Here is a 26389-nt window from a genome sequence, read left to right as displayed (position 1 = left end):
AAGCTCACAATTCGGCAGAACGGCGCACGCCTCACGGGCGCATCGATGAGACGGGCTCGATTAAACATCCTGCACAGAGAGCGGCGTGGCCTGATCATCCGCTGGGCGGTAAGGCTTGTGTTACAGTGCGGGGCTGACAGCAGTTACAGCGGAAAAGGGAAAAGGGAGAAGTAACACGGAGGAGGACCGTTTTTTTTTTCCAGGTACAATACTGCGGTTTTTTTTACGATGTTGTTTTGCATTGTGTAATGCGTGGGTTATATTTGCAAGGTGCTTCTCCACTCTTTTGTTCGAAAGAGGAAAGAGGGTATATTTCCAGGAAGTGGCGCTCGTCCGCGGCGCATTGCTGGGTTCATTTGCTACTTTTTTTTTTATTCTTGAATTCTGCATGCGTTTGAAGATGGCGTATCCTTTAATTTAATATCGCGAAAATATTTTTTTGTTGTTGTTGTTATGCGGACCTACACAGAAAGAAAAAATACATCTGTACAGAATTCTTCAGGGGCGCTCCTCAATAAGTGCGGTTATATAAAAAATCGATGCGTTTTGTCTGGGTTTTATTAAATGAGTTATGTATTAATCATGACCACTTACGAGCCAGAACCTGAGAGGCTGTCTTGATTGAGGCGAAAGGGGAAGTCACAAACACGATTTTCTTTCGCACCTTCGAGAGAGTGCGGGGAATCTTGATATAATTTGGAAGTTATATCGAGGGACAGTGCTCCGAAGAGACAAGGTTGTTACTAGAGGTGGATGAATTCAGCATGGGTGCGACAGTGTTCCTGTTTTCTGGTAACACTACAGTAGCTACGTAAGGTTGCTACTGTAAATGTTGGGCTGAACTTCAGCTGAATAATGGCAGTTATTGTTCCGTTAAATGGATGCACTTTTTTAAAATGAAAACCATCTGTGAGTGTCTGTTTATTTGAAATCAGAAGCTTATTGAATGTTTAAGAGTACCAGGCTGAGACAGCTACGTTTCTTGCTGCTTGTGATAGTTCATCTCCTTTAGTATTACAAGTTATTTGTACTTATTTCTTAATTTTGCATTAGAAAATGAGAGATAGTTGAATATTTCTGGGGTCCTGTTATATTGTAAACAGTAAATATAAATATGACAATACTCCGTGACACTGTCATTTCACTTTTGTGTATCCGTTGCTCGGATCTGAGGTGCGTCAGTTCTGTAATTGTAGACTAGTTCTAAAATAAGTATTTCTGACAGGAATGTGTCCTAGCTTTCTGTGTCATAATCTGTTTTCAACGTCCTTGAAATTTGAATGCTTTTAAGATTACAGTAGGATACACATCCTAGAAGCTAGTGTTCGAGTTAAGACTTACTTTTTTAAGATAGTGAATGTCAATTTAAAAGTGAGAAGCTTGTAGATACTGTAGTGAGTTATGTTGTGTATATAATGCAGCATAAGAATAATTGTCACAGTCTTATCCTTCAGTAGTTTAGAAGCACAGAAAGAATGGTGGAGTGATAATGATGGCACAGCCACAGTTGCATAGAAGTGCAATGGTGCTTATTGGGAGGAGCTGCGTTTCCAAAGTGCACACAAACAAAAAACACTGTGAAAAAAGAAATTAATCAAAGGAAAAAAAAACACAAGGAAAAGAAAATGGTGTAGGTAACTCTATCTTAGCACTACTCCACAAACTTCCTCCTATCTTATTTTTTCTTTTTCAGAGGGGCTCCCTTTTTAAGTAAAACACCCCCTAAAAGGTTCTGCTATAATCCAAAAATTAATTCTGACATAAAACTTTCCCATTCACAATTCACAATTAACATATTATTGATAAAATCAAAATGCCAATAATCCTTTTATGTATGTTTTTGTTTTTATGAAAATACTACCCCCACACAATGGTATCTTCTCATGTACCGAACCCTGGGACAGGCACTACTAAGCCAGCTCCTGTTGCTCTGTCATGGTTTGGGTTCATTAGAAACACGTGAGTTAACTAAATGTCTGTGGCTAAATTGGTGTTTTATTTCACTTATGATAACAAAGGATACAGTTGTATGATTTGAGTAAATATTTAATTTTTGATCGTACTTGAATTACCTTACTTTGCTCTGTTTGTGCACCCACAAAGGAAAGCAAAGCTATCCCTGAGATTTCAGACCAGTTAAAGTCTGTATGTGTTTGAAAACAGTTTTATCACCTTTGGCGATGAACTGTTGGCATATGTGTGTGTGTGGATACCTCACAAGTGCCAGGTGATGTGGAGACAGAGTCTCCCAGCACAGTACTAATATTAGCAAAACTATTGAACTCTGTTTTACTGATGAATTGGCAAATCACTTGAAACCCAGAGATATGCAAATACTACATTATGCAGTTGAAGAGTATGTGAGGTAATGTATGTTAATAGTCAGTTGCTGTTATTAAATGTGGTAGTGCAGAATGCATGATTCAGAGTTCTAAAAGCTCTCTTAATATTTAACTTTAAATTATACGCCTGAGAGATGTCCACATAAAAATACAGATTTACCCAATATTTACACAAAAGGGGAGTGTATGTTGTGAAGCTCACTGGTAAAAACTATATAAGAGTTTCCTACTGCAGGGCCACCATCATCTTTGGAGAATCAACACAGTGTTCCTTTGATTTGTTGAGGTTGTACTGTGCATTTTGTTTGCTATCCTGTACATTCCTAGTTTTGCACCTTATTATATTTACATATGTATTCCTCTTCCATACCTATTTTTAGGTTTTTACTTAATAATACAAATCAAATTTCTTTTGGTTGATGCTTCAGTCTAAAGATTCGGGTGGAACAGGAGTGTTTCACTTTGGATTTGAACCCACAAACTTCTAGTTTGATGTCCAGAACTCTGACCACTGCTCCACACTGCTGCCCCTGACCATGTCTCGTCTTTTCATTTTCCAGATTTAGGCTAAAGTTTGTGTTGTATAGTGAACTGTCCTAGTCTCAATGCATCTTAATATTTGCATACATTTTCTTAAAGAGCATTTCATTTGTTTAATTTAGTTTAAATATTGCAGTGATAAAAGTCCATTCAGTGGTAGTGCTGTCTGGGACCATTACCAATATCTTGATTTTCCTTTTAGGAAACCATTTCACTAAAAAGTTACACATGCCTTTGGAGAAAAGGCATGGCTAAAACTTTTTGAATTTTTTTTTCGTAGTCACAAGATTTTGATTTCATTACCGCCAGTCTTATGACAGACCCATTCACAAACCTGTGCCTTTCGGTATTAAGAATAGCAAATGAGGTTTGTTTGGGTGTATTTTAGAGACTCAAAAGCTCTAGGTCTGTCTGTGTTTTGTTAGGAATAGTTGTGGGTCCACACACTCTGTGTCTTTGTGTTATTAGTGTTGTACAGTAGAGATTTTGTGAATATGTATCTCAAAACTATGCATGTTCAAGAAACATTTTTATTTATAATAAAACTGTCTGGCATTAGAAACCTCTTCGTCAGACGAAGTAACAACAACCTCAACAACCTCAACCTAACGCTTTTATTCCTGTTTGTTACAGCTGGTATAACAAACAGTTATAACAAAGTAGTAGTATGGCAGCCTAAATTCATTCTACTGAGATCATTGTATCTGATCCTATGACACTTATGCTAGCATTTCTGCGCAGGATTAGATATTGATGCTTGATTTATTGTTGTCATAAATGATTTATTTAACATAATGTATATTTGAGAATACATATATATTGTACCACTTTCATTGTGGAAAATGTTGAGCTGTTGTTCAGTGTTTTGTAATGTGAAAATGGAAATGAAAAAGCCATTCTTGGTGTGGTCAAGTCCAGATCCCAAATGTGAGATGCAAATCTAAATTTCATTACATTTTACTGTATTATTGCAGACCAGGTATAGTCTGTGTGCACTCACAATGTGCTGACTTTGTTTTTGTGGTGGAGGATTAAAAGATCTCTATTTTTTACTAAACTAAATGTTTTCCTATGGAGATTCTTTAGAATATTAAAATAACATAATTAAATGTACCTTTTTCATATCGTAAAAGGACAGAAATGGACTCTTTCTAAACGTTTAACATCACTTTATTAACCCTTTACAATTTCTTGCATTAGGAATTATCTTTTCACAAACCCTAGCTTGCTCTCCATGAGACAGACAGACACACAGATAGGAAGAGAGCCTGGGGTCAGAGCGCAGGGTCAGCCATTGTACAGCACCCCTGGAGCAGTTGGGGTTAAGGGCCTTGCTCAGGGGCCCAACGGAGTAGGATCCCTCTGCCAGCTGCAGGATTTGAACCGGCAACCTTCCAGTCACAGGCGCAGATCCTGAGCCACAGAGCCACCGCTCCGCCCGAAATTTAAAAGAGTGAAAGTGGAAAGTCCCACCTGTTCTGCTAATTGTCTGCACCATAACTAGATAAATAACCTTTTTTGACTAGATATTAAATATTATTCGACCCAGACTCCCATTTCAGTGCCAACCAAGTAAATTGAGAAGATAATATGGAACAACAGTTGAGAAAAAGCTTGTCTGAATGGAAGAAACATGGCAATATTCAATTTATATTGTTAACTGGTACTCCCTTTCTTGTCCTCTAATAGTATAGAAATAAAATATGAAAATAAAGGTTCCAGGGCTTTTCTGATATGTTTCATTACTGCCTTCAATGAAACATTTATTCAAATAAGATGGGGGGTTCAACTGGAACTTGCTATGGTGTTATCTAAGGATTAGCGATTCTCCTACTTGCTGAAACAACATGCAAAACTGAAGTTATTTAAAAGAAACGAACCTATGTTGCATAGATCCTATCCATAGAATAAGTAAAAATGCATTAAATATTTTTTGTGCTTAAATTAAGCCCATACTATATCTTTCCTGTTCTGTCACCGTTTTTTAACAGGAAACTTATGTATTTTTTTTTGCTTTCCTCAGCATGGAAGCATCAGTATTTCAGAAGCTACTGGAGACAGCTGGAAGCAGATTCTTTTTGTGTGTCTTTCTCAAGTTCTTGTCTCCCCCACTACATTCACCATACAGGTTATTTCCCATCTGGAATAACTGCAGCATATTTCTTGGGAAGCACACACAGCTTCAAACCGTTGGCAGGCAGAAATAACTAACTCTGCTCTCCACAGCAAAGACATAGCTGCTGTCAGCATGAAAGTCCCGCAGGATGTACTCTTTTGCATATTTTGACACCACAGCCAGTTGTCTATTGTGAGTCCATATAAGTTGGATATTCCTTTTGCTTCTGAGCCAAAAGGTATGGCTTTCAAGGTTACTGGTCTCGGCAAACAGCACACTGTTTTTATTTTTCCTATTTTTCAGATTCCCCTGCAACATATGGTTCCTGTTATACACTTGGCATTTAAGCCTGTATTGAATTATTAGTTTTAACATCAGGGCCGGGGTGCAGGGTTGGTGGTGGTGGGGTCATTAATAGTCCTACATTTCTAAAATATGTCTGAATCATACTTAGTTGTTATTTGTTTATTTGTGTCTGTACATAGGACAGTTGAGGTGGAAAAATTTGTGAACAGAAGGTGGAGTTTTAAACTTGGCATTTCTTCATGCCACAAAAGCATGTATATGATGCGTATTCAGGGTAGGAATCCAGTGAAAGAAGAATGTGCTTCACCATGACACACAAGGCACTCCCTCTAAGTCGTCTTGTAGCATTGAGTCCATTTACAGTTCTGCCCTGCTTAAAGTGTTTACAGACCCCCTTTAGTATTGTTTGTTATTTTGGGGGATAATTAAATGTCTCTTCAGTTACTACACCACCATCGATCATTAATCGCCTCTCTCATCTTTAGAACAGTGAAAATCTTTTGAGGTCTTAGTTATGTAAAGAATTAATCTCATGTACTGGCCTACATAAACTGTACAGTGCCTTGCTACAGTTGAATTGTCACCAGACATTGAGTTCAGGGGCCTAAATACTTATACCATTGCCATATTTCATTTTCTGTTCTCTTTAGGTTTTGCTGACGTACCGTAACATCTTGTACTGTTGGACGTCTTTAGTTAGGGCATTCAGGTTTGAATAAAATATTAAGTTTAAAAAATGTGTATGCATATGTCACAAATGCATATGTTTTAATGTCACAAAATTTTGACCATTGGAAGGGCATAGATACAGTACTTTTGTATGGCACTGTACATATTTCTGGAGAAATCGTTCTCTCATGACTGCTTATAAAATGTTTGGTATACAGTTGTTGTAGACATTAAATGATGTTTATCTTTTTTGCATGTTTCTTGTAAACTCATCCCATGTACTGTTTGGTGAGTTAATTTCTACATTGGGGTGTGCTTTGTTTGGTTTACAATAGGGTCTGTTTTATTTGGCTCCAGATCTGCTTGTTTTAGGTTCCTACTGTTGTTGTAGCTTGGCAGAAAAGTTATGCATTAAAGCATTGACTACTGCCTCCAACAAAGTGGCACTGCTAAAATAGCATTACAGTACCTGCAAACTGCTGCAGTATGTAAAAGAGAAATGTAAGCAAAAAGTATTTTTTTATTCCAGGATGGTTTCTTTAGTATCATAAAGTTGAGACCAAGTAAGTTTTGAAATAACAAATCAAATTGACAGAAGTAAGATATGCCTGCATTTTTGAAAAAATGAAGCCTGCATCTTTAATAATATCACATTCACTATACAGTATAGTGAAATGATAACTTCTGATCAGTCTACAGTGACAGAAGCATGAGGGTTTCCTGGCAAGGGCAAAACCTCCTGACATTTTACTGTGCTTTTCCATGCAGATGAACAGGCTGGGAATCGTGAGCAAACAAAAATATTATACAAAAATATTTAAATATTACTAACTGGTTTTGCCTTTCAAGACTTTCTTGCAGTACTTAGGGTCAAGCAGGTTTCTCCATAAGTAAAAAAAAAACAACTCCTCTCCTGGGAGAAGTGTTAAAGGGATCCACTTAGTTTTTAACTGGATCAATTTAATCCATCTCCACGGCCGTCAGCTGTTTGACTTGGAGACCTAGAATACTTGCTGGATTCTGACATTGGTGGGAGCTGTGGGCCTACACCTTGTCACATCTAAAAGCTATTAAACTTTAAATTATTATTTATTTTATATATATATATTTTAATTAATATTAATATTTTACAGATGCGCTTCAATTCAGGACAGTTATCTACTACTAAGCTTTTATCATCCAGATACATAATATTTATATTTTATATGGCTTGATTGGGTCTGAAAAAACTTTCAGCCTTACTTGTTATCAGCATTTGCCTCTTCAGTGAAACTGAGGTTATCTAGAATCAGATTAGTTTGTCTTTACAGGGTAATAATTAACACAACTGCTGATTGGGAGCATGCAGTATCTGAGCAGGATACTGACTGTCCTATTTTACTTGCTGAAAGTAGTTGCACGTTCGTAATAAAAATGTTTGGACTTTTAAGATAGTATTATACTGTTTTTTAACTGCTTTTTGAAAATGTTCTCAGTCCATTTTATGACTATAATTTTTTGTTTATAATGCATTTAAACAATAGAATATGTTTCAGTGGTCTTTTAAAGAATTTATTACATTCCATCACTTTGTTTAAAACCGAAAAAACCTACAAACCTACAGTAATATTTTTTTCCTTTTTTTACCTTAATAATAATTGCTTATACTTATATAGCGCTTTTCTGGACACTCCACTCAAAGGATTTTACAGGTAATGTGGACTCCCCTCCACCACCACCAATGTGCAGCCCCACCTGGATGATGCGACGGCAGCCATAGTGCGCCTGTACTCCCCACACACCAGCTATCAGTGGGGAGGAGAGCAGAGTAATGAAGCCAATTCATAGATGGGGATGATTGATAAGGGAGAATGGGAAATTTGGCCAGGACGCCGGGGGTACACCCCTACTCTTTTCAAGAAACGCCCTGGGATTTTTAATGACCACAGAGAGTCAGGACCTCGGTTTTACGTCTCATCCAAAGGACAGTGCCTTTTTACAGTATAGTGTCCCTGTCACTATACTGGGGCATTAGGACCCACTAACACCTCTTCCAGCAGCAACCTTAGTTTTCCCAGAAGGTCTCCCATCCAGGTACTGTTTTCCCAGAAGGTCTCCCATCCAGGTACTGACCAGGCTCACACCTGCTTAGCTTCAGTGGGTTGCCAGCTGTGAGCTGCAGTGTGATATGGCTTCTGGCAATTCATACCTTACACTTCTGTGACTATCCCAGGGTTCAGAGAAAAAAACAAAAACTTTCCATCACTTCACAATTGCATAAGAAGCATGTACATGACAATGTTTTGTTTTGTTTGTATAAATGTATGAAATGTATGAAATGTTGAGATAATGCTAAGTTGCCATTCTGCTTTTATTCCTTCAGGGAGATACACTTCAGCAAGGTTGCCACGGGCACAATGGTTTCAATTCCTAAATACTACGAGGGGAAGAATGTCCTCATCACTGGCGCCACCGGATTCATGGGCAAAGTCCTGCTGGAAAAGCTGCTGCGCTCCTGTCCCGCTGTGAACGCTGTGTATGTGCTGGTGAGGCAAAAGGCAGGGCAAGCCCCCAAAGCACGGATTGATGACATGGTGAACTGCAAGGTAGGTTCGGGAATGGAGATAACCAGCTCATGATTTCTTAACAGAGTTATCGGAGCACTGCGGAAAATTCACTTTTCATTTTGGTTTCCTTCTTGAATGATGAGACGGGAGGGGGTCACCATGTGTCTTGCATCAGATGTACACTGTACTTTCACTTCTGTAGTTGCACCTGCCACAGTTGCTGTTCATGCTGTGGTTAAGAATCCCGCATTGATTTCACTCTGTCTTCACTCAAGCAGAAATAAAAAGCAAACACTTCGATGTGATTACTCCCCAAAATTCAAATTTCTCTCTTCTTATTTCAGTTTTATTGATTTTTTTTAAAGCATGTGTCCCTTCTTTCCTCAGCTGTTCGATAGATTGAGGGATGAGCAGCCAAATTTTGCAGACAAAGTTATTGCTGTGAGCAGTGATCTGACGCAGTCTGAACTTGACCTGAGCAAAGAGGACCAAGAGAAACTTGCCGACTGCATTCACATTGTCTTCCACTGCGCTGCCACTGTCAGATTCAATGAGCCACTGAAGTGAGTAATCGTAAGCGGTTTCTGCTCTGGTACCATTTTGCAGAGCATGGAAAGACAGTGCTATGAGTTTGCCTGTAGCTAATGTTGCCACCCCTTTGACTGTATTACAGGCATTTTCCCTTTGTAGATCTTGCCCATCAGTTCTCTCACTTCACTGCCCCTTCATCAGGCCACTTCCCTTCAGAGTTTTTATTGCTGTTTATTTGAAGAATTCCAATTGTTGTGCTCAAAGTGATTTAATTTAATTACAAAATTGCATTATTACACAATCACTGCAGTTACACAATTGATTGGTCTGTCATAGTCCTTAGCTATCAAAGGTTCAAAAAGGCTAATTTCTCATGAATGCATTTCTGCCAGCTAAATCTGCCTGCATGTATGTACGTGAATATTTTGAAGCCGCATTTTTTTAATACTTTGTTATGCACTGAAGTCCACAGCAGTACTGATGTTTCCGTTTCTTATCACTGTTTTCTTTTCAAGGGATGCAGTGCAGCTGAATGTTCTGGCTACCCAGCAGCTTATAGCCCTGGCTCATAGAATGAAGCAGCTTGAGGTTTTCATCCATGTTTCAACAGCGTACGCCAACTGCAACCGCAAGCTCATTGAAGAAGTAGTGTACCCACCTCCGGTGGATTATAAGAAGCTTATTGACTCTTTAGAGTGAGTTGTAATGGTGTTCTCTCCACCTTGTTCGTTGAAGAGATTCTACCTGACGTTTTTCCATCTTGCCCTTGTTTGGTCATGTTCATGAAATTGTTCAGCTTTCATGTTGCAATCATGCGTGGAAACATAATACAATACTGTACTGTGCTAATTTTTGATTTTCTAAAGGGCCTTTATTCTTGACCTAGATATTGAAATTAGCAATAGTAGTATTAGCATTAAAACAAGCATTTTGTTCTAGAAAATTATTTTAATTGCCTGGGCCTTTATTAATTCTGTAAAGTAGCACTCAATGTTTAGTAGTCATTTAGTTGGTTATAGTGTTGGCTGACAGGAGACTACTACAATAACCTTTTATATTAAAAGAAATTAAATTAAATTGAGTGGTTGCTGAAAAAGGTTTAGGGAGCTTAAATTATCTCAGAACTGTAGCTTTATTACATGCTTGCTTTAATATATTTTGTTCTATAGTTAGTGTTATTATATATTTTTGCAGAAATGGTGAAATACATGCCCTTTACTTTTATGTTTTGTTTTTCTTTCTTGTGCACGACATTTTTTGTCAGTAAGTAGATGTGTTCTTCATGCAAAAATACTGGTGCTTGCTTTACTAGACTAGCATAGGTAAAGCATTTGCCTTGTCTTCCCCTGAAGCACTGAGGTCACCTGTAAAGAAATGGACATAAGTTGTTCATAGTGCTCATTGTTGCATTGACAAGGAGAATTTTTAAAATGTGACAGTAATAGTACATGCATAATGAATAGTATATAAAACATATTTAGTCATCTGGGTTGTATTCATGTACTTGTAACGTCTTCTGACTTAATCACATTGAAATGCTTAGCACATCTTTACCAGTTTTCTTCTCAACGTAATGTTGACCTCACCTCTCTGCTTTTACAAAAATACCTGTTTTGCTAAGTAGGTCCTGGATGTAGTATATGTAGATTTACTGTAGAGTTATGCACACAAGCAAATTTAGCAGGGCTTTTTAATGGATTGATATTGTAGCACCAAAGTATTTTGTGACTATTTCCATCCTGGTTCCCCTTTTCAAACTTGGCATAACTGAAGACTATTAAAAGTCTTTCTGTTATTGTTATTATGACAAATCACCATTTGAGTCACTTCAAGAAATGCTCTCAAGACATGATTGAGGGTACCAATCTTTTTAAGGGTGTGCTCTGTGTAGTGTTTATCATCAGTCATAAAACCTTTGGCTGAGTACCAGCAATGTTTTTTTTTCTTGCCTTGCTAAGTTTGTATTGCATTGCAGTTCTGAAAGATGAAATGTCAGATTTGTCTTCATTGAAGGCCGTTATCAGCTGTTGTGTTTTGTAGCCACATGTAACTTTGAACATTTTCCACAGCTTAGTATTAGGTTAAAAATGCATTATTTTTCAATTACAGACCACAATCAAGTGTGATTTTGAAAGACTACATTAGAGTGAAGTAGATTAATAATTTTTTGAATCACGTTTTAAGAGGAATGGATGTATAAGGTATATTTGAGAACCTTTTTGAGATAAACTCATCAGAGCCATCAATTAGTTCACTTACCACAAAGGATCGATTTGGTGATAGGTGCTGTACAGTGGATATTTTCTAATTCATACTCATGCCTTAAGGGCTAAAAATAATAATAATAATAATAAAATTCTTATGAAAAGTCTGAAAGCAGTTTTGTTTTTTACAGGTGGATGGATGATAAACTCATTAATGAAATTACACCAAAGCTTATTGGAGACAGGCCAAACACGTACACCTATACAAAGGCTCTGGCAGAATATGTGGTTCAGCAAGAATGTGGAAACCTCAATGTGGCAATTATAAGACCTTCTATTGTGGGAGCCAGCTGGATGGAGCCATTTCCAGTAAGTGTATGGAAGAAAGCTATATGCAGTCAAAACCATTGATGGTAGGAAAGGAGGCTTATTTCTTAGGTAGTATCATTCTTCATACAGGCATTTGAGACCTTATGAGTCAATATTGTAATAATTGTTTAGGATTTGTTTTTGCATCTGAAGATTCATACTTGTATAGCACTTCCCAACCTGAAGCTCACAGAGTTCATTCCAGTTAAGGCACCTTTGGGCTACAGAGCGGAAGCTGTTCTGTGCTGAATCTGTGGGTAAGAGGTTGACAGTAAAGTGGAGTAGGACATGAAGGAGCTGGAAATGAAGGAATTCCAGGGAGCAGCCACAAAAAAGCAATCTTTCAAAGGTTTCTTCCACAATCCATAGATAAAACCTTTGTAAAAGTGTTTTCAAGTCAGAGCAGTTCTGTGTGGATAGGAAAATTACTGTTGCTTTTAATCTTGAAATTCAGAACATATTTCTGTCACAGGTAACATTAACTAAAAAGTGAATGCAGTTTCTTTGTTTTTTGTCTTATTCTCCTCTTGTATTGCTTTCACTGTGCCTTGGGAAGAACAATAGTGTTCTTTGTGACCATGTAAGGCAAAGACAGTAGTTTGCTACAGACATGTTAAAGTGAAAGAAATCTTTTTAAAACCCTTAGTCATCTTGTCTCTTTTTTTCCTCCTAGGGCTGGATTGATAATTTTAATGGACCCAGTGGAATATTTATTGCTGTGAGTGTTCAATTTTGTGAATGACATTGTAGCGGTCTTAGTTAACAATTAGATACCACGTCCTAGAATTAGCAGAATTTTGATGGGTTAAATTAATTTTTGGTAAGAGATGTTCTTTAAAAGTATTTTTAGTCATCTTGAAAAAAAAATCTGTGGCTTTATTTAGCCGTATTATGTTATGTGTCTCTGTGTTTCAAGGTTTTAGAAATGTGTCATTTTGCGTAAGCAGGGAGAAATGGGTTACATCGTTGACATTGCACCTAATACAGTTTATACAGTCTGGTTGGAAACTGACTATTTACTATCAATGCAAGTTTTTTTAAACCAAATACACTTTTTAATGAGGTGTGATTGTTTTGATTTATATTATCCGAATAGTATGAAAAACCTGTGGAGGCTTTATTATCTGCATAGTAGTGAGGACAGGCGTTAGTAGTGTCAGCCTTGTTTACCCAACCTAAGCCTGTCTGCTTATACACCTTGAAGAAACAGCACTTTGAGTAACAATTTTATATATTCATAAAATCCTCACCATATGCCAAGGTAAATAAATGAATAGAAGAAAAGTGAGGTGTGTTATTTATTTTCTTAGTTTACCCCTAAAAGATTTTTTAAAACTGTATATAGTATTGAGAAAAGGTTTTTTTCAGTGCTGTCTGTTACTTGTAGGCTGGAAAGGGAATCCTTCGTACAATGAGAGCCTCTAATAGTGCTGTAGCAGATCTTGTCCCAGTAGACGTAGTCATCAATACTACACTGGCTGCAGCATGGTACTCTGGAGTTCACAGATATACCAGGTGATTTCTTCTCTTTATTCTTAATGGCTTGAGATTTTTTTTTAAACTAAATAAATGTTTAATTATGTAAAAGGAAAGAAATCCTATTTGTTGTTTAAGAATCTATGTTATTGCCATGTTGCAAAATTATGTCATGATGCTCTAGCAAGGCATGATTTGATGCACAACCCCTTTTGTGTAAATACTGCATGTTTCGTACAAACTTCCCAGCCGCACTCTGAAGCTGTTTTTGGGAGATTCTTTGCGAAAAGATTAGATAAGATCTCAGGATCAATAAGAAACTAGCAAAATGAGCAAGAAGACCATGTGGCCTGTGTTTGTGACCTTACCCATGTTCTTATTCTTATGTTTGGCTTTACAGGCCAAGAAGTGTGTTGGTGTACAACTGCACAACAGGTGGCGTCAACCCCTTTCACTGGGGTGAAGTTGGTATGGATGCATTTTATATTACAAATGATCAAGAAATAGAAACAGTTTATTTAGGACCCTGTAGACAAGTATGCTTTTCTATTTTTAAAATTTCTCCAACAAAAGTTAGTGGCCCTGACTCATAAAGTGGTCATGTAGACAGATCATCTGCAGGGCCACCATTCTCATGAGTAATAGTTTTTAATGAAAGAGGATCTATAAAGATCTGTTCAAGTTTACCTGCATGTTTGTTAAGAGTCGAAGTATGTCATTTAGTTTAAACCCCAGTGCAGCCAGGAATCTGGATACCTCTTTCTACATGAGCGGATCATAGAACTGGCAAACAGAAGTCCTTTGTTTATATGCTGCACACCTGCTCAGCTGAAACAGGGAGAAGTTGCTGAGGTACTGAGTTTTGAAACCATTTCAGTTACCCTGACATTGCTTAGTCTGGTGTGCATCTGCTTCATCTGGTTATTATATATAATTATCTTCAGTCTCCAAACCCAAGGTTGAGCTGATTCCTGGTTCAAAGCCTTTGTTTTTTGTAGAGGAGGCCTGCAAATGGGATACGAGTAGTGTCCCACCTGCATATTTTGTCAGAATTAAGGGTTAAGGATTCCCACTCTGGGTATTGGAAACATCCATCCCTGCTTGGTTTGGTCTAACTGAGTTCTTAGTCACATAATTAAGCCCTTAATTGACCTAGTAATAGAATTTGTTTGAGACTTGTATTGTTTTCAGCTCTTTTTAGTCTTTTATGCTTCAGCCAAGATTTTAATCAGAAGAACGTCTATTTCAGTTTTCTGTTTTATTTGTGTTGTCCAATTTTGTTTCAGCCTCTAAAATATTCAGAGTTTTTTTAGCATCAACTTGTACCAAGTTTCAGAACTGCCCTAAGTTTAGGTGTGTTATCTGAACTGTAACCAAATGGACTTAAGCAGAAGGAAAAAACAAAAGCACATTGTGGGACTATTTCATATATTGACATTCCCACCTGTGTTTGTTCAATATCAACTCATCAATAATATTTTAATCACAAATAAATTCCTAATTAGGAAATTGAGGAGAGGTTGCATTAAATTCAATATGCTGGGGACATTTAAAATCATATGATTTAGTAGTGCTATATTTGAAATAAATGACTGGGGGGAAAAAAAACTCAAATCAGGCAAGCAGATCATTTATATGTGCCAGGTATCACCAGTGATTAAGGACTCAGTTGGAATTAAAACCAGCAGACGCAGTGGTCTCTGATGATCATTTATGAGAGCCACTGGCCCATGTCCACTTAATTACAGACCACTGCGCAACTTAATTTTGTGCATTCAACTCCCAACAAAAATGGTCATCCATATGTAACACATTTTTAAGAATGATTTTACAGTTGCTTATTGCATTTTCTCCAAAGCAATGTTTTGAATCATTAAGAGTTTTATAGGTAAGCATCGTACATTATGTTAAATATTTTCTCTCAAATGCCAAATTGTTTTTTATATGGAGTATTGTATCTTGCTATGCAGCTGTTTTGTTAACAATAAATAAGGCCATAGAGATAACCCTTTTAGTGTACTGCATTTGAAAAGTGCTAGAAAATGAAATTGATGTCTTGTTGTTTATTAGAAATGCACACCAATGTTTATAACTAAGTGAGTGTCCCGCAGCATATGTTAAAATAACTATCAGATGCAATAATTCTGTTCCACGTTTGAGGTTAGAGATACTTTGAAAACGTTATACTATCACAACACTTTTCTCTCTTAGAGTACCATGTTATATCTACTTTCAAGAGGAACCCACTCGAGCAGGCCTTCAGACGGCCCAATGTTAATCTCACATCCAGTCACCTAATCTATCAATACTGGATTGCTGTAAGCCACAAGGCACCAGCATTCCTATATGATATCTACCTCAGGATAACAGGAAGAACACCAAGGTAAATTCAACTTGCTCAGCCCCCTGTTGTTATCGTTTCAGCCCGCAGCCTTTCAGTGCAGCCAAAATGTTGCCCTCCATGTGTTTCATAAATACATAGAGACAAGAATGCATAACGTAAAGGACTAACGGAGTCACCATCTTCTTGCAAACAAGTAGAACTCTGCTTGCTGCCTTCTAAAGATCCAAGACTTCCATAGTCCTAGTTCTGCATTCTTACTCTGTATGTTATTTTATTTATTAAAGTGTATCTTTAAGGTTTTGATTATATTTTCTCTGCAGAGTATTATGTAAATGTGTCCTTCAAGATGAACCCCTTAGAACAGGCTTTCAGGCGTCCCAATGTTAACCTTCGGTCCAACCCCTTTACGAATCAGTACTGGACCACAGTCAGTCATACAGTACCTGCGCTGCTGTATGATGGGTATCTAAGGTTGACGGGTCAGAAGCCCCGGTAAGGCGATCAGTGCTGCAGTCCACGCTGGTGCTGGTTTTGTAGTGGTGGAGGAGGCAAGCAATCATTGCTTGACTTTATGGCATTGGACTTGGCATAATGCTATTAACACGCTGTGTAATGAAGCATGGGAATGGTTTCGCTTCATAAAAAAAAAAGGCAAAGCATGTCCTCTAGTATATGCTGGCTTTGTAGACAGAGAATTGAGTTAATGCTTTGAAAGAGAAAAGTATTCTCCCTACACCACTCCTACTGTAGTAGGAGTATCTTACGTTGACTTGTTTTGCGATGAGTGTGATCAGATTAAACATTCTGCTTAAAAAGGTTTTTCTTTTTAATTTTTAAATTTTTCTATGCTTAAAAAAATTATTGCCCCTATTTTCTTGAGCCTGGATCGGTGGAGCAAAGTAACACTGAAGCCATTCCTTAAGTAAGCCATGCCATTAAGTCTTTCGAAGTGACCTCTAAACTATCTCTAAGTGCCAGTCTCCTCTTTCACTCTGGCACTTTGCGAGGAGGAATTAACATACTCTTCAGTGCAGTCTGACCGATACTGGATACCAAGTGCCCGAGCACATTGGCTAGTTTTCTGAGTTATTGGGCTTTCGGTTATTGGACCAATACCAGATACTTACTCTTGTTTGAGTTTGCTATATCTCTACAGGTGTCTTATGTAGCTCTTATGACTGATCTTAAATGTGTTTTTCTGCCTACATTGTAAATACAAGAAGGCAGGGATGTGTTCACATTCATAGTTCTTCACAATAAGCAGAATAAACCGTGTAATAGAATTGTTTCCTTGTATGTTAATAAATGGTACAGAAACACCAACTGTGTTATTAATAACATTTAGTCTATATCCAAACAGTATTGATTTATTAAGTAAAATATTTTAGAAGAAGTTGTAACTAGTTGTTGGATGTGACTGTGGGAAATGTACAGCAGATAAGGATGATAATTCATTTCGCAGAGTCATGCTCAATTGATATTTAGTCCTATGTTGTTCAAAATGAACCTAGCTAGAAAATGGTGACATTGTTTGGATACTGCCTACTGTAATCTGCGGAATAAATATTTAGCATATAAGAAGCTGTTTATCTTTGGAGCTCTGTTTCTAAATAATACATTTAACAGTGCTATATACTGTATACGTTCATCTAAGAGTGTTACAAAATTAAAGTAACATTGCGTTACAAAACATAGGTAAAGCAATGAACTGAATTATTTTTACAATGCAAAAGCCTGTTAATTTACAATAATTTTCTTTCTTACTTGCAACTACTGCAAAGACTCATGCTATGTTCCTAAGAAGTAAAGATTTAAAGTTTTTGGGCTTTATTTGTATAATATATATATATAGTAAAATTAAAACGTAACATATCTCGAAATTGTTAGTATCTGGTATGGGTCTTTAATGTGGTATTAGTGTCGGTTCATCTTTTGTGTTAACATGACAGATCATTTCTGGGCTCGTCAGCAATCTGTCAGCATCCCCAATCAAGGCCCATTAAATAAAATCTTTATATTCTTATACTGATCACAATTTGCAACAATCAACATTTCCCATTCCTTGTGTTTAATGCATTTTTCTAATTTCCCTCATTGCTACAATGCTAAAAAATGTAGATCCAATTCAAGTAATGTTGAAACATCAAATGCATTTACAAAATGCAATTTGTCAACAGATGTGATGGATCATTTTTTTAATTTATCTTCAGGGATGCTGTTGTAGTGTAAAAAGCCATCTCCCCATTGTTTGAATTTCCCCCCATCACAATCTTAAATGAACTGGTTCTCTCTCCAAAGAAATTTTCAAGAAGCATTCAAAAGGGGGCTTTAAATATGGGGCTTGCTGACCTGAAAAGACTAGAAAAATGTTTTCCACCCTTTTCATTGCAGTCATTTCACAGAGGTGGGTTTGTGATATCCTTTTCTTCTCCTCACTTGTTTTAATCCGAATTGGAGTCAATCTTGGAAGGAAAGTGAGCACATTGGAAAATAAGCCTGAACGAAACAATTAAACAATCAATTCAGGATATTGTAAAGAATATATAGACATTTCAAACAGTTCACTTTCCTACCAGTTGCTGATTGGCCTTCCTGTTCCCTTGTACAAGCTAAATGTGAAAGTGGGACAGGAATATCACTAGCGTTGATTTTGTTGATTTTACTTCTTTTTTTTTCCCCTGATATATTATTGTGGAGAATAATTGTTCTGTATATTATTTATAAATATTGAGCTCCTGTAAACCAGTCCAGCTTACAATACACTGCAACATCAGGATTTATAATATCAAGCATGTGAAAAATTTCTGTTATCCTATATCAGTTTCTATTAATCCAAATTTATGGAGTAATAGAAATAAGGGTATTTTTCATATTTATGTACGTTAACATCTTGTTAAGATGAAAATTCATACACTCTTACGTCATTACTTCATTTTCAATTGAAAATATAAAAAATTGGTAGTTTAGTCTTTTTTATATTCACTCAAGTATGCAATTAGAATTTAATACTGTTGAGATTTTTCATTACAAACATTTCAATGTTTAGTTCATAGATGTTTGTGGTTTTGGTTTAAACTCACATTTAAAAACTCACATTTGCAAAGCCTTTGCAATAAAAATACATTTTATTGCAGTATAATATATAGTTTACAATATATTGTAATTAATTATATCATTTACAATATCATTTAACCCATATTACATATGTAAATATTTCCCAGTAATTGACAATTTTCTCAATAGAATTGATCTAATGTGATTATTATCCTCTTACAAATACAGCTATTGATGGAACATAGCTTTTTTAGGAGGTTCTGGCTTAATAGAGTACAGTATAATGATGAGATGTTGCAGAACATTTAATTCAAACACACCAGCATAAAACTTACACTGGATTGGTGACATGGAGTATGAGGTCTGATGTCTCCATTTTTAGCTGTTCATAATTGTCTGTTGCTTCTGTGTAACCTGATGCAATCTAGAATGATGAAGACCATCACTCGTCTTCACAAAGCCATGATGCTCCTAGAATATTTCACCAGCCACTCTTGGGTTTGGAGCACCGACAACACCAACATGCTTCTGAATCAGTTAACCCCAGAAGACAAGAAGGTAAAAAACTATAGGCTCACCTACATTATGTTACATAGTTGCACTACTGATCCTCTTTTACCACTGTGATTTCAAAGGGTCCCTTGAACTAATATCCATATGTCTTTATAATATTAGGAAGAAAAAATCAGATATGCTTTAATATAGATTCATGGGGTCTGATTCATGAGAGATATTCAAAACCTCTCCGTGATAATGCCTTATTAGATGAACTTTGTAAGTGGCCTCTTCTGGGATAGTTGAGAAATTCACTAAGTGGATATAAAGAGGCTTGTTTAATATGAATGGAATCATTGTGTATAAAGCCAGCTGAGTCCCTGGACTATGCAAATTCCACACAGGCTAGGTTACATTATTTAATTAAATGCTCTGTGTTTAGAAAAGAAAGCAAAAATGACCATACAATGTGAAAAAGGATCTTGTTTTCGAATGATAACGTGAAACAGCTAGTACTATGAGAAATTTACAAAAAGTCTTCTGAACAGGTTCCTCTTGTTATATATCCATATTTGTATTCAGAAATGTATTGTCCCAGCTGTGGTGAGTTCCAGTATATTGTTTAGACAGAGTACCAGTGGGGTAGAGCTGTACAATAAATTGGTTAAGAAATATGACTTTTGGTCTCCTAAGCTACAGCGAGAAATATAAATTGCTTCGTTCTTATTAAGCAATAATATAACCACTTTGAATGTTACAGTAGCATTATGGATTAAAATGTATTGTGTTTGGTTCTCATAAATAGACAGAAGTGTCAAAATAATTTAAGGATAAACCCCATAAGTTATTTTCTGAGATTGATTTGTAAGATATTGAAAGTTATGGTCAGGTTTTTCTTTCTTAGATTTTCAAGGTTTTAGATAATTTATTTTTATAAAAATGTTGACATTTATGGTAGAATGTTTTTTAAGAAGGCTGTGTGTTTATGTAAAACCTGCTAAATCTCCAACAGACTATGATGTTCCTGCCTTTCTGAAAGTATATATCCATTTGCAAAGCTAACGGAAATGTGTATGGTTTTATTCAGGTTTTCAACTTTGACGTAAGGCAGTTACACTGGGCTGAGTATATGGAGAACTATTGCATGGGAACAAAAAAATATGTGCTGAATGAGGAGTTGTCTGGGCTGCCAGCTGCAAGGAAACATCTGAACAAGTAAGCTGTCCTATTGTATGTACAGTACATTCAGTAAAAGGTATTAAGAGGACATTGAGAGCCCTGGAGAAGGCTCCACCAAAATGTACAGATATTGATGGTGATACCAAAAGTTAAAAATGATACATCTTTATTTGATTAATGTGTTTTCTAAGAAAAAAAACTATCAGTATCTGGCAACAGGTAAAGGTTTATTCCATTCTGACAGGTAAAGAAAAACTGAAAAATTTCAGGTGAAGAAGAACACCTTCACAGCTGAAGAAGCTCCACATCCGAAACATTCAGTTTCTTTTCTTCACTTTTCAGCATGGAATTAATCTTTACCTGGCCCTAGATACTGATGGCCCTTTTCTTAGAAAACACATTAATCAAATAAAGATGTATCGTAGTACTGTAACTTTGAGTAATCTGTGAAAGCACTGAGTGTTTTTGTCAATATGGTTAAAATGTGTCTCAGTCCATCTCCTCCAGGCTGTTTGAAGTAGGTCATGTGTTATTATGCTAGTAGATATTTATTATACATCTCTTGCATTTCTTTCCCAAATGTGTATTTAAAATGGTTTGTTTTATCAGATTGCAGTTATATTTCAATTAATATTATAGGCTCAGTTTGGAATATTTGTGGTCTGATATTTCTAAGAAAAAGTACTATTTAAAATTGTAATATCCAGAATGCCTGAACTGTCATGTGAGTGATTTCTAAAGGAAAAGTGTTTTTCTATGTTTACCAAATCTTACGAATATTGCATGGAAAAATAATAAACAGTATGTTTATTTATTGAAATAACAGTGACATGCCTTGATAAAACAGCAGACATTCTGCTGTATCCCAGCTAAAATGTAACTGGGTGTTATTTAAATTACAACTGAGAAGTGAAAAACATTATGTGCACTTTGCATCTTGATGATTTGGTACTGTAAATTCTGAACTTTCTTGTCTGCACAGGAAAGTGTGGTCTTGCATTGTCGGTTCATCTGTCTCTAATCTCTAGGATCTATATTGAGCCTGTCTCTCATGGTTGCAAACATATTGGTAGTGTTTTATTTCTCCCTACTCAACTCATGTTTCTTTCATGTTTTTATGCTGGGTAACCTTAGCTGCTAACCTTGTTTTTTATCTTTCAGATTAAGGAATATCAGATATGCTTTCAATACCATCTTAGTAGTCCTGATTTGGAGAGTGTTTATTGCAAGGTCTCAGATGGCAAGGAACATCTGGTATTTTGTCGTCAGTCTGTGTTTCAAGTTCTTGTCCTACTTCCGAGCATCCAGTACCATGAGGTACTAAGAAGTGCCACGCTATGCCCCCAGAAAGCTATGCATTTGATGAAATGCTTTACACAGCCTGGACATTGTTGTTGGTATTTGGTCGCTGTACTGACAATGTGACACCTAATTTCTTCTATGCGTGTTCTCTGTCTGTAAGTTATTTAACATGACCTTAAACGGTAAATGACGGTAAATGTAGAAAACACAAATCTGACTAGGTTTAAAGTCCTGGAAGTGCCCTATAATGTATATTAGTTCTACTGACTTCAGAGAGAGCCTTTGCGGATATTGTACATTTGAATATTGAACTTATAGTGCTTTAAACTATGCTGATGTCTGCAGGCATTGTTTTTCATTTGCATGAAATGCCGGGCTGCTTCTTCTGGGGTGACAGTAGTTAACTGCTGTTCTTTCTAGCATTGGGGTTGCTGATAGCAGTGATTTTCAGTTCTGAATTCTTAGTGAGAGCAAATGGTGGAGTGAATAAGATGCATGTATCATTATTGAAATTACTGTGTATTTTGGTCTGTTTCTGTTCTTTCATTTTTCCATCTTTATTTCATTACGCTGCACATCTTTACATATTCCTAGCCTTTTCTTTTGCTGTTATTAATTAAAAGACCTTTTAGAAGTTGATTTAGTCAACAAACCTATATTGCTGAAGAACCAATATTAATTTGAGCAAATATGCTACTTTCTTAATACATTAGAACCTGTTTTTTCAAAGGGGGTGAATGGGATAAAGGAACTAAAATGTACTGTTTCAGCAGCTTTAAGTTTAATGTCATCTAAAGAAGTGTTTGGCCATAAATCCTTTAGTTGTGTTGCTCAGGATATCACTTACAGTAGATGTTGCTTAGTTCTATATGGTTTTGTTAATGTATTTGTTTGTTTTCTATAAGTATCAGTAGCTCCTTTCCCTTGCATATAGCACTTATTTCCAGCCCAGGGACATAGGCACTCTGGGCATTAGGAATATCTCTTGTCAGATTTGGGCTTGGTCCAAACAGCTAGGTAAGGGATGTATTTACTGTATCTCCTTCGCTGATTCTATTAGTATACTTATACAAGTGGTGAGCCAAAATGTGTGACTATATATTAAATTCAAAGTTGAATGACAGGAGTGTCTTTCCCTTTTGGCTTTCAGTGTATTTTCAAATATAAGCACATACTCTATATATACGGTAGGGTTAATGGGTAAATGCTTGTTTAAAAGAGTTTGAGACCACTCAAAAGTGGAGGGTGATACTTGTGTTTTTTAGCTTTACACTCAAAGTTTACCCTTCACTTAGTATATATATTTGCCAGGATTCTTGGATTTAAAATACTGTTGATCTTTTTTTTTTTTACATATATGTGTTTATTTTTTGTCATACTCTGGAAAGTGAACATTAGGCTTTGTGCTTGCATTGTAACATGCACTTATGTGTATCACAAAGGAGAGCTTTCCATTTTGACTTGCTTGTTGAAACAGCGCTGTAATACTAGCCTGGAGACCTGTAGATACTAAAAGGCTTTTGGAAGGTGTGTGAATTATGCCTGATTTTTTTTCAGATGTCTAAAAATGTGAAAAAGAGCAATCAGATCTATGTTTTCTAATCACTTTGTGTAAAACTCTATTTAGGTAGCTAAAAATAAACAAGATTAGATAGAGGTTTAAAACCTGAGTTATAGAAGAAACTTTTATTTTTGTGCTTAGAAAATATAAAAAGTGATGTATTTATTTACAAAAAGAAAAAGAAAAAAACATTATTCTGAGTTAACTATAATGATAGCATTTGAGCTTGTCAGATAATTTCTAATGTATACCCTTTTCAAGAAAGCCAGTTTTTCTTTGTACTGTATTTTTGCCGCTAAAACAGTCTTAAGACATATATGAAATCCCTTTTAGATATCCTAGCGCTTATCTTGACCATGTGAAGTCATCTGAAATCACATGGAGTCTTGTCTGATTTTTCCCCCTCTAATTAAAAATAACTTTTACAACTGTTACAGTAGCTAGTGTTTAAGAATGTAAATAGAAATGTTGTTCTCCTCAGTCTGAAATCTTTTACACCTAAAGAAAGAAGAGGTTAAAATTATATAAAATGACTAATGTGTTTGGTGGCAATTAATGATTTGTATATTCAGAATGATGTTGATTAATGTCCTGTTGTATTTTTTTTCCTTAATAAAGTGTCAATGTGACTTCTTTGTAGTTGTGGGTTGGAAGCCATGTTAAAATCTGATGTAAGAAACAGTGACCAGATTGTTGTTTTTTTATTTGAATGGTCAGTTTTCTTCATTTTGGGTGGTTTAAAATTTGTACGCAGTTAACTTTTTTTCTTCAGCCAGTTAAAATGTATACAGTACATAGTTAATACACTGTGGGGTATTAGTTTTGCTGAATACAAGAAAATGAATTTGAAGCATTTGCTTTCAGAACATTTTTGTTTCCCTTGATTTAATTAAACAGACTTGTACATTTTCAATGTTATCAAAATGGTAGGTAATGACATTGTATTACATCTGTAAATCCAAAGATTTAGAGGAAAAAGTAACTATTAGCACATATTGAAGTTTGTTTTCTCCAGTTTTGTGCTGTTATTCTTGAGGGGGGTCATTATACACATGCATTAACACGAATCTTCAAATTCTCTTTTATTTATTTTTTGGTAGATTAATCTCTTTTATTTTTGGTGTGGAGTGTTGTTAAATATGGTTTAAACCCTTTTTGCTTGCAAAGTGATCGTAACATGTTCTTGCCCCAGTACAGTATAGGTATCCTGCCTAATATGTTACTGTGTAGTGCCCGGGTTCTTAAATGAATGTATCCCCCCTTCAATGTTCTTGCTGTGTCTGTATAACTACAATAGTCGTTCTCTTCAGTGATTTTAAAATGGTGAAAAAGGAGGGAACCTATTACTCGACTGTCAGTGTCAAGGAAAAATTTATGGGTGCCTTTGTTTGTAAACCAAAACAAAAAAATAAGAAAATGAAATAAAAAATAAACCAAGTAAAATCGTTGTTTATGGTTTGTGTTGTTTTAATGTCATTTGATTTCTCTGTAGTGTAAGTACAGTTTATAAGTCTGTTTAAATCGTAAGTAGTTTATAGCCTGTGATACATTGATTAAAATTATTATTCTTATTTGGCCTTGGTTGGACCAGTTTTAATAGTTTTTTTTTTAAGGTCTAATGATTTAGCAATTTAGGAAAATTCCTGGGTTATAGCCTTTAACAGCCAGGGTCAAAGAAGTCCAATATAAGGAACATCATAATAATAATACATGATTTCAAGAAATCTATTAATCCACTCTTCCTAATGATCACCAGTGCAGAGTGTGTGGTTACAGCTTTGTGATCGAATCCCAAGTAGAAAAACTAGTGGAATTTCTTACATGTGTAGATGGGGAAAGTGTTTTATAAGAAGTAATAAATAAGTGACTTGTATCTTCTCTTGGTTTACAGTGTCCTAAAAGAATGTAAGAATCAATATTTGACTTTGAAAGTTGCAGGTTTATATGTATTTAAATGTTTGAATTCTTGTATTTCTGTCATCATGACACCCCTTTTATTTCAGTTTTTGGCTACAGCTAATACTTATCCACTTTCTAAAGTGCACTGGAGTTATTTATCTCCACTTGTAAGTTTGCAGGTAATATACTGTAATCAAAGACAGAACAGAAGAGGCAAGACTCAGCATGGATGTAAGTATTTGGTGACAGTCAAACGTACTCTCAGGGCTGTGATATGACCTCTTAATGCCTGCCAGCATTTTGTTTCACAAAATGTTATTTGTAGAAATTAATATTTAATTTTAGATGACTCTGCAGGGTTGGGTGTCACAGCGGTTAGCACTGCTGGGGTCCTGGGTTCAATTCCACACGAACACAGGGGGTTGGTATACTCTCCCCTTGAGGCTTTCCTTTTTATTTTTCCTTTCATGAGTGCTTCGTTTTTCTGCCATGGTCCAGTTAAGTTAGGTTAACTGGCTTCTGGAAAGTTGACCCTGGTGTTAATGTGAGTGTGTGTGCCCTGCGATACACTGGCAGCCCATTCAGGCAGTTTCCTGCCAGGCGCCCATTGCTTTCCAGGCCAGGCTCCGGCTCCCCTACAACCCTGTACTGGATAAAGTGGTGTGAAAATGAACGGATTCTTGATTCTACTGATTTATTTATGAACTGTTGTTGTCAACAGTGGACATTTATACTTTCCTGTATCATCATCTTTGGAGTTTTCAAAGCAAAAAAAAAAACTAACTAGTTTGAGAAATTCCAGGTTTCTCCTGGGATATGTCAACGTTCGATTGACAGATGTAAATGCCTTTTTTGTCCCGTTTGATTAAATTCAATTCAGTTAAGAAGGGTTACTTGTAAAGTTTTGAGAGCTGTATTTAAATTCTTTTTGAATAAAGCAAAATGTATTCCCTTACTGCAGACATTCCCAGGGCTATAAATAAACCACTAATCCTGTTGTGCACATGAGCGTTTGTATTCACATGCCAATAATTCACAATGTGCATTAAGAGATGGAATTATTTCCATTTTAAAGGTAATCTCTGTCCAAATGCCACTTTTCTAAGGTGTAAACAGACCTTTTGATGTTGGCTTATTTTATTTTCGAGAGTTACAAATTATGTGTGCCATTTTTGGATCATCATACCAGGATTTCTCCGATAAAACTTAGGTATTTTTAAACCACCAGAACCCCCATGTGTTCTGACCTGATAAATTATGCTCCTAGTTAGCACACCAGTCCTCTCTGACACTAATTTAGTTACTCCCTTCAATAGGACTGTGGTTCATGGAGCTTTCTGCTGATATGTACTGTACCAAGCTTATGGAATACTCATCCCTATGAGATCAGGAATTCTTTTTGTTCTTCCTGAAGTTTAAAATATCACATGTAATCTTTCCTGTTACTACAGTGTTG

General features: G+C 36.2%; 1 protein-coding gene across 6 annotated transcripts; it reads left to right on the top strand.

Annotated features, from left to right (window-relative positions):
- The first annotated feature begins 97 nt into the window (after nt 1-97).
- far1 (fatty acyl CoA reductase 1) lies at nt 98-24477 on the top strand. 6 transcript variants are annotated; one of them, XM_006642510.3, is made up of 12 exons: nt 98-203; nt 8336-8558; nt 8907-9082; nt 9566-9745; nt 11446-11623; nt 12297-12341; nt 13011-13138; nt 13500-13567; nt 15311-15482; nt 18926-19055; nt 20080-20207; nt 21333-24477. In XM_006642510.3, the coding sequence occupies exons 2-12, from the start codon at nt 8370-8372 to the stop codon at nt 21493-21495; spliced, it is 1557 nt and encodes a 518-aa protein (XP_006642573.1). In that variant the 5' UTR covers nt 98-203; nt 8336-8369; the 3' UTR covers nt 21496-24477. The 6 variants fall into 6 exon arrangements, with proteins under 6 accessions (XP_006642573.1, XP_069037557.1, XP_069037559.1 ...); XM_069181456.1 differs by lacking the exon at nt 98-203 and adding an exon at nt 280-811; XM_069181458.1 differs by lacking the exon at nt 98-203 and adding an exon at nt 1212-1630.
- The last annotated feature ends 1912 nt before the right edge of the window (nt 24478-26389 follow it).

Source organism: Lepisosteus oculatus, chromosome 21 (genome assembly GCF_040954835.1).
Source record: "Lepisosteus oculatus isolate fLepOcu1 chromosome 21, fLepOcu1.hap2, whole genome shotgun sequence".
NCBI lineage: Eukaryota > Metazoa > Chordata > Actinopteri > Semionotiformes > Lepisosteidae > Lepisosteus > Lepisosteus oculatus.
This window is presented reverse-complemented; position numbering and strand designations above follow the sequence as displayed.

Bases quoted from the DNA above. Each gene is read 5' to 3' on its own strand.
- far1 (XM_069181455.1), top strand. From the start codon at position 1,871: ATGGTATCTTCTCATGTACCGAACCCTGGGACAGGCACTACTAAGCCA. The intron at 8,559-8,906 runs GTAGGTTCGGGA...TTCTTTCCTCAG, and splicing joins ATGACATGGTGAACTGCAAG to CTGTTCGATAGATTGAGGGA. The intron at 19,056-20,079 runs GTAAAAAACTAT...GGTTTTATTCAG, and splicing joins TAACCCCAGAAGACAAGAAG to GTTTTCAACTTTGACGTAAG.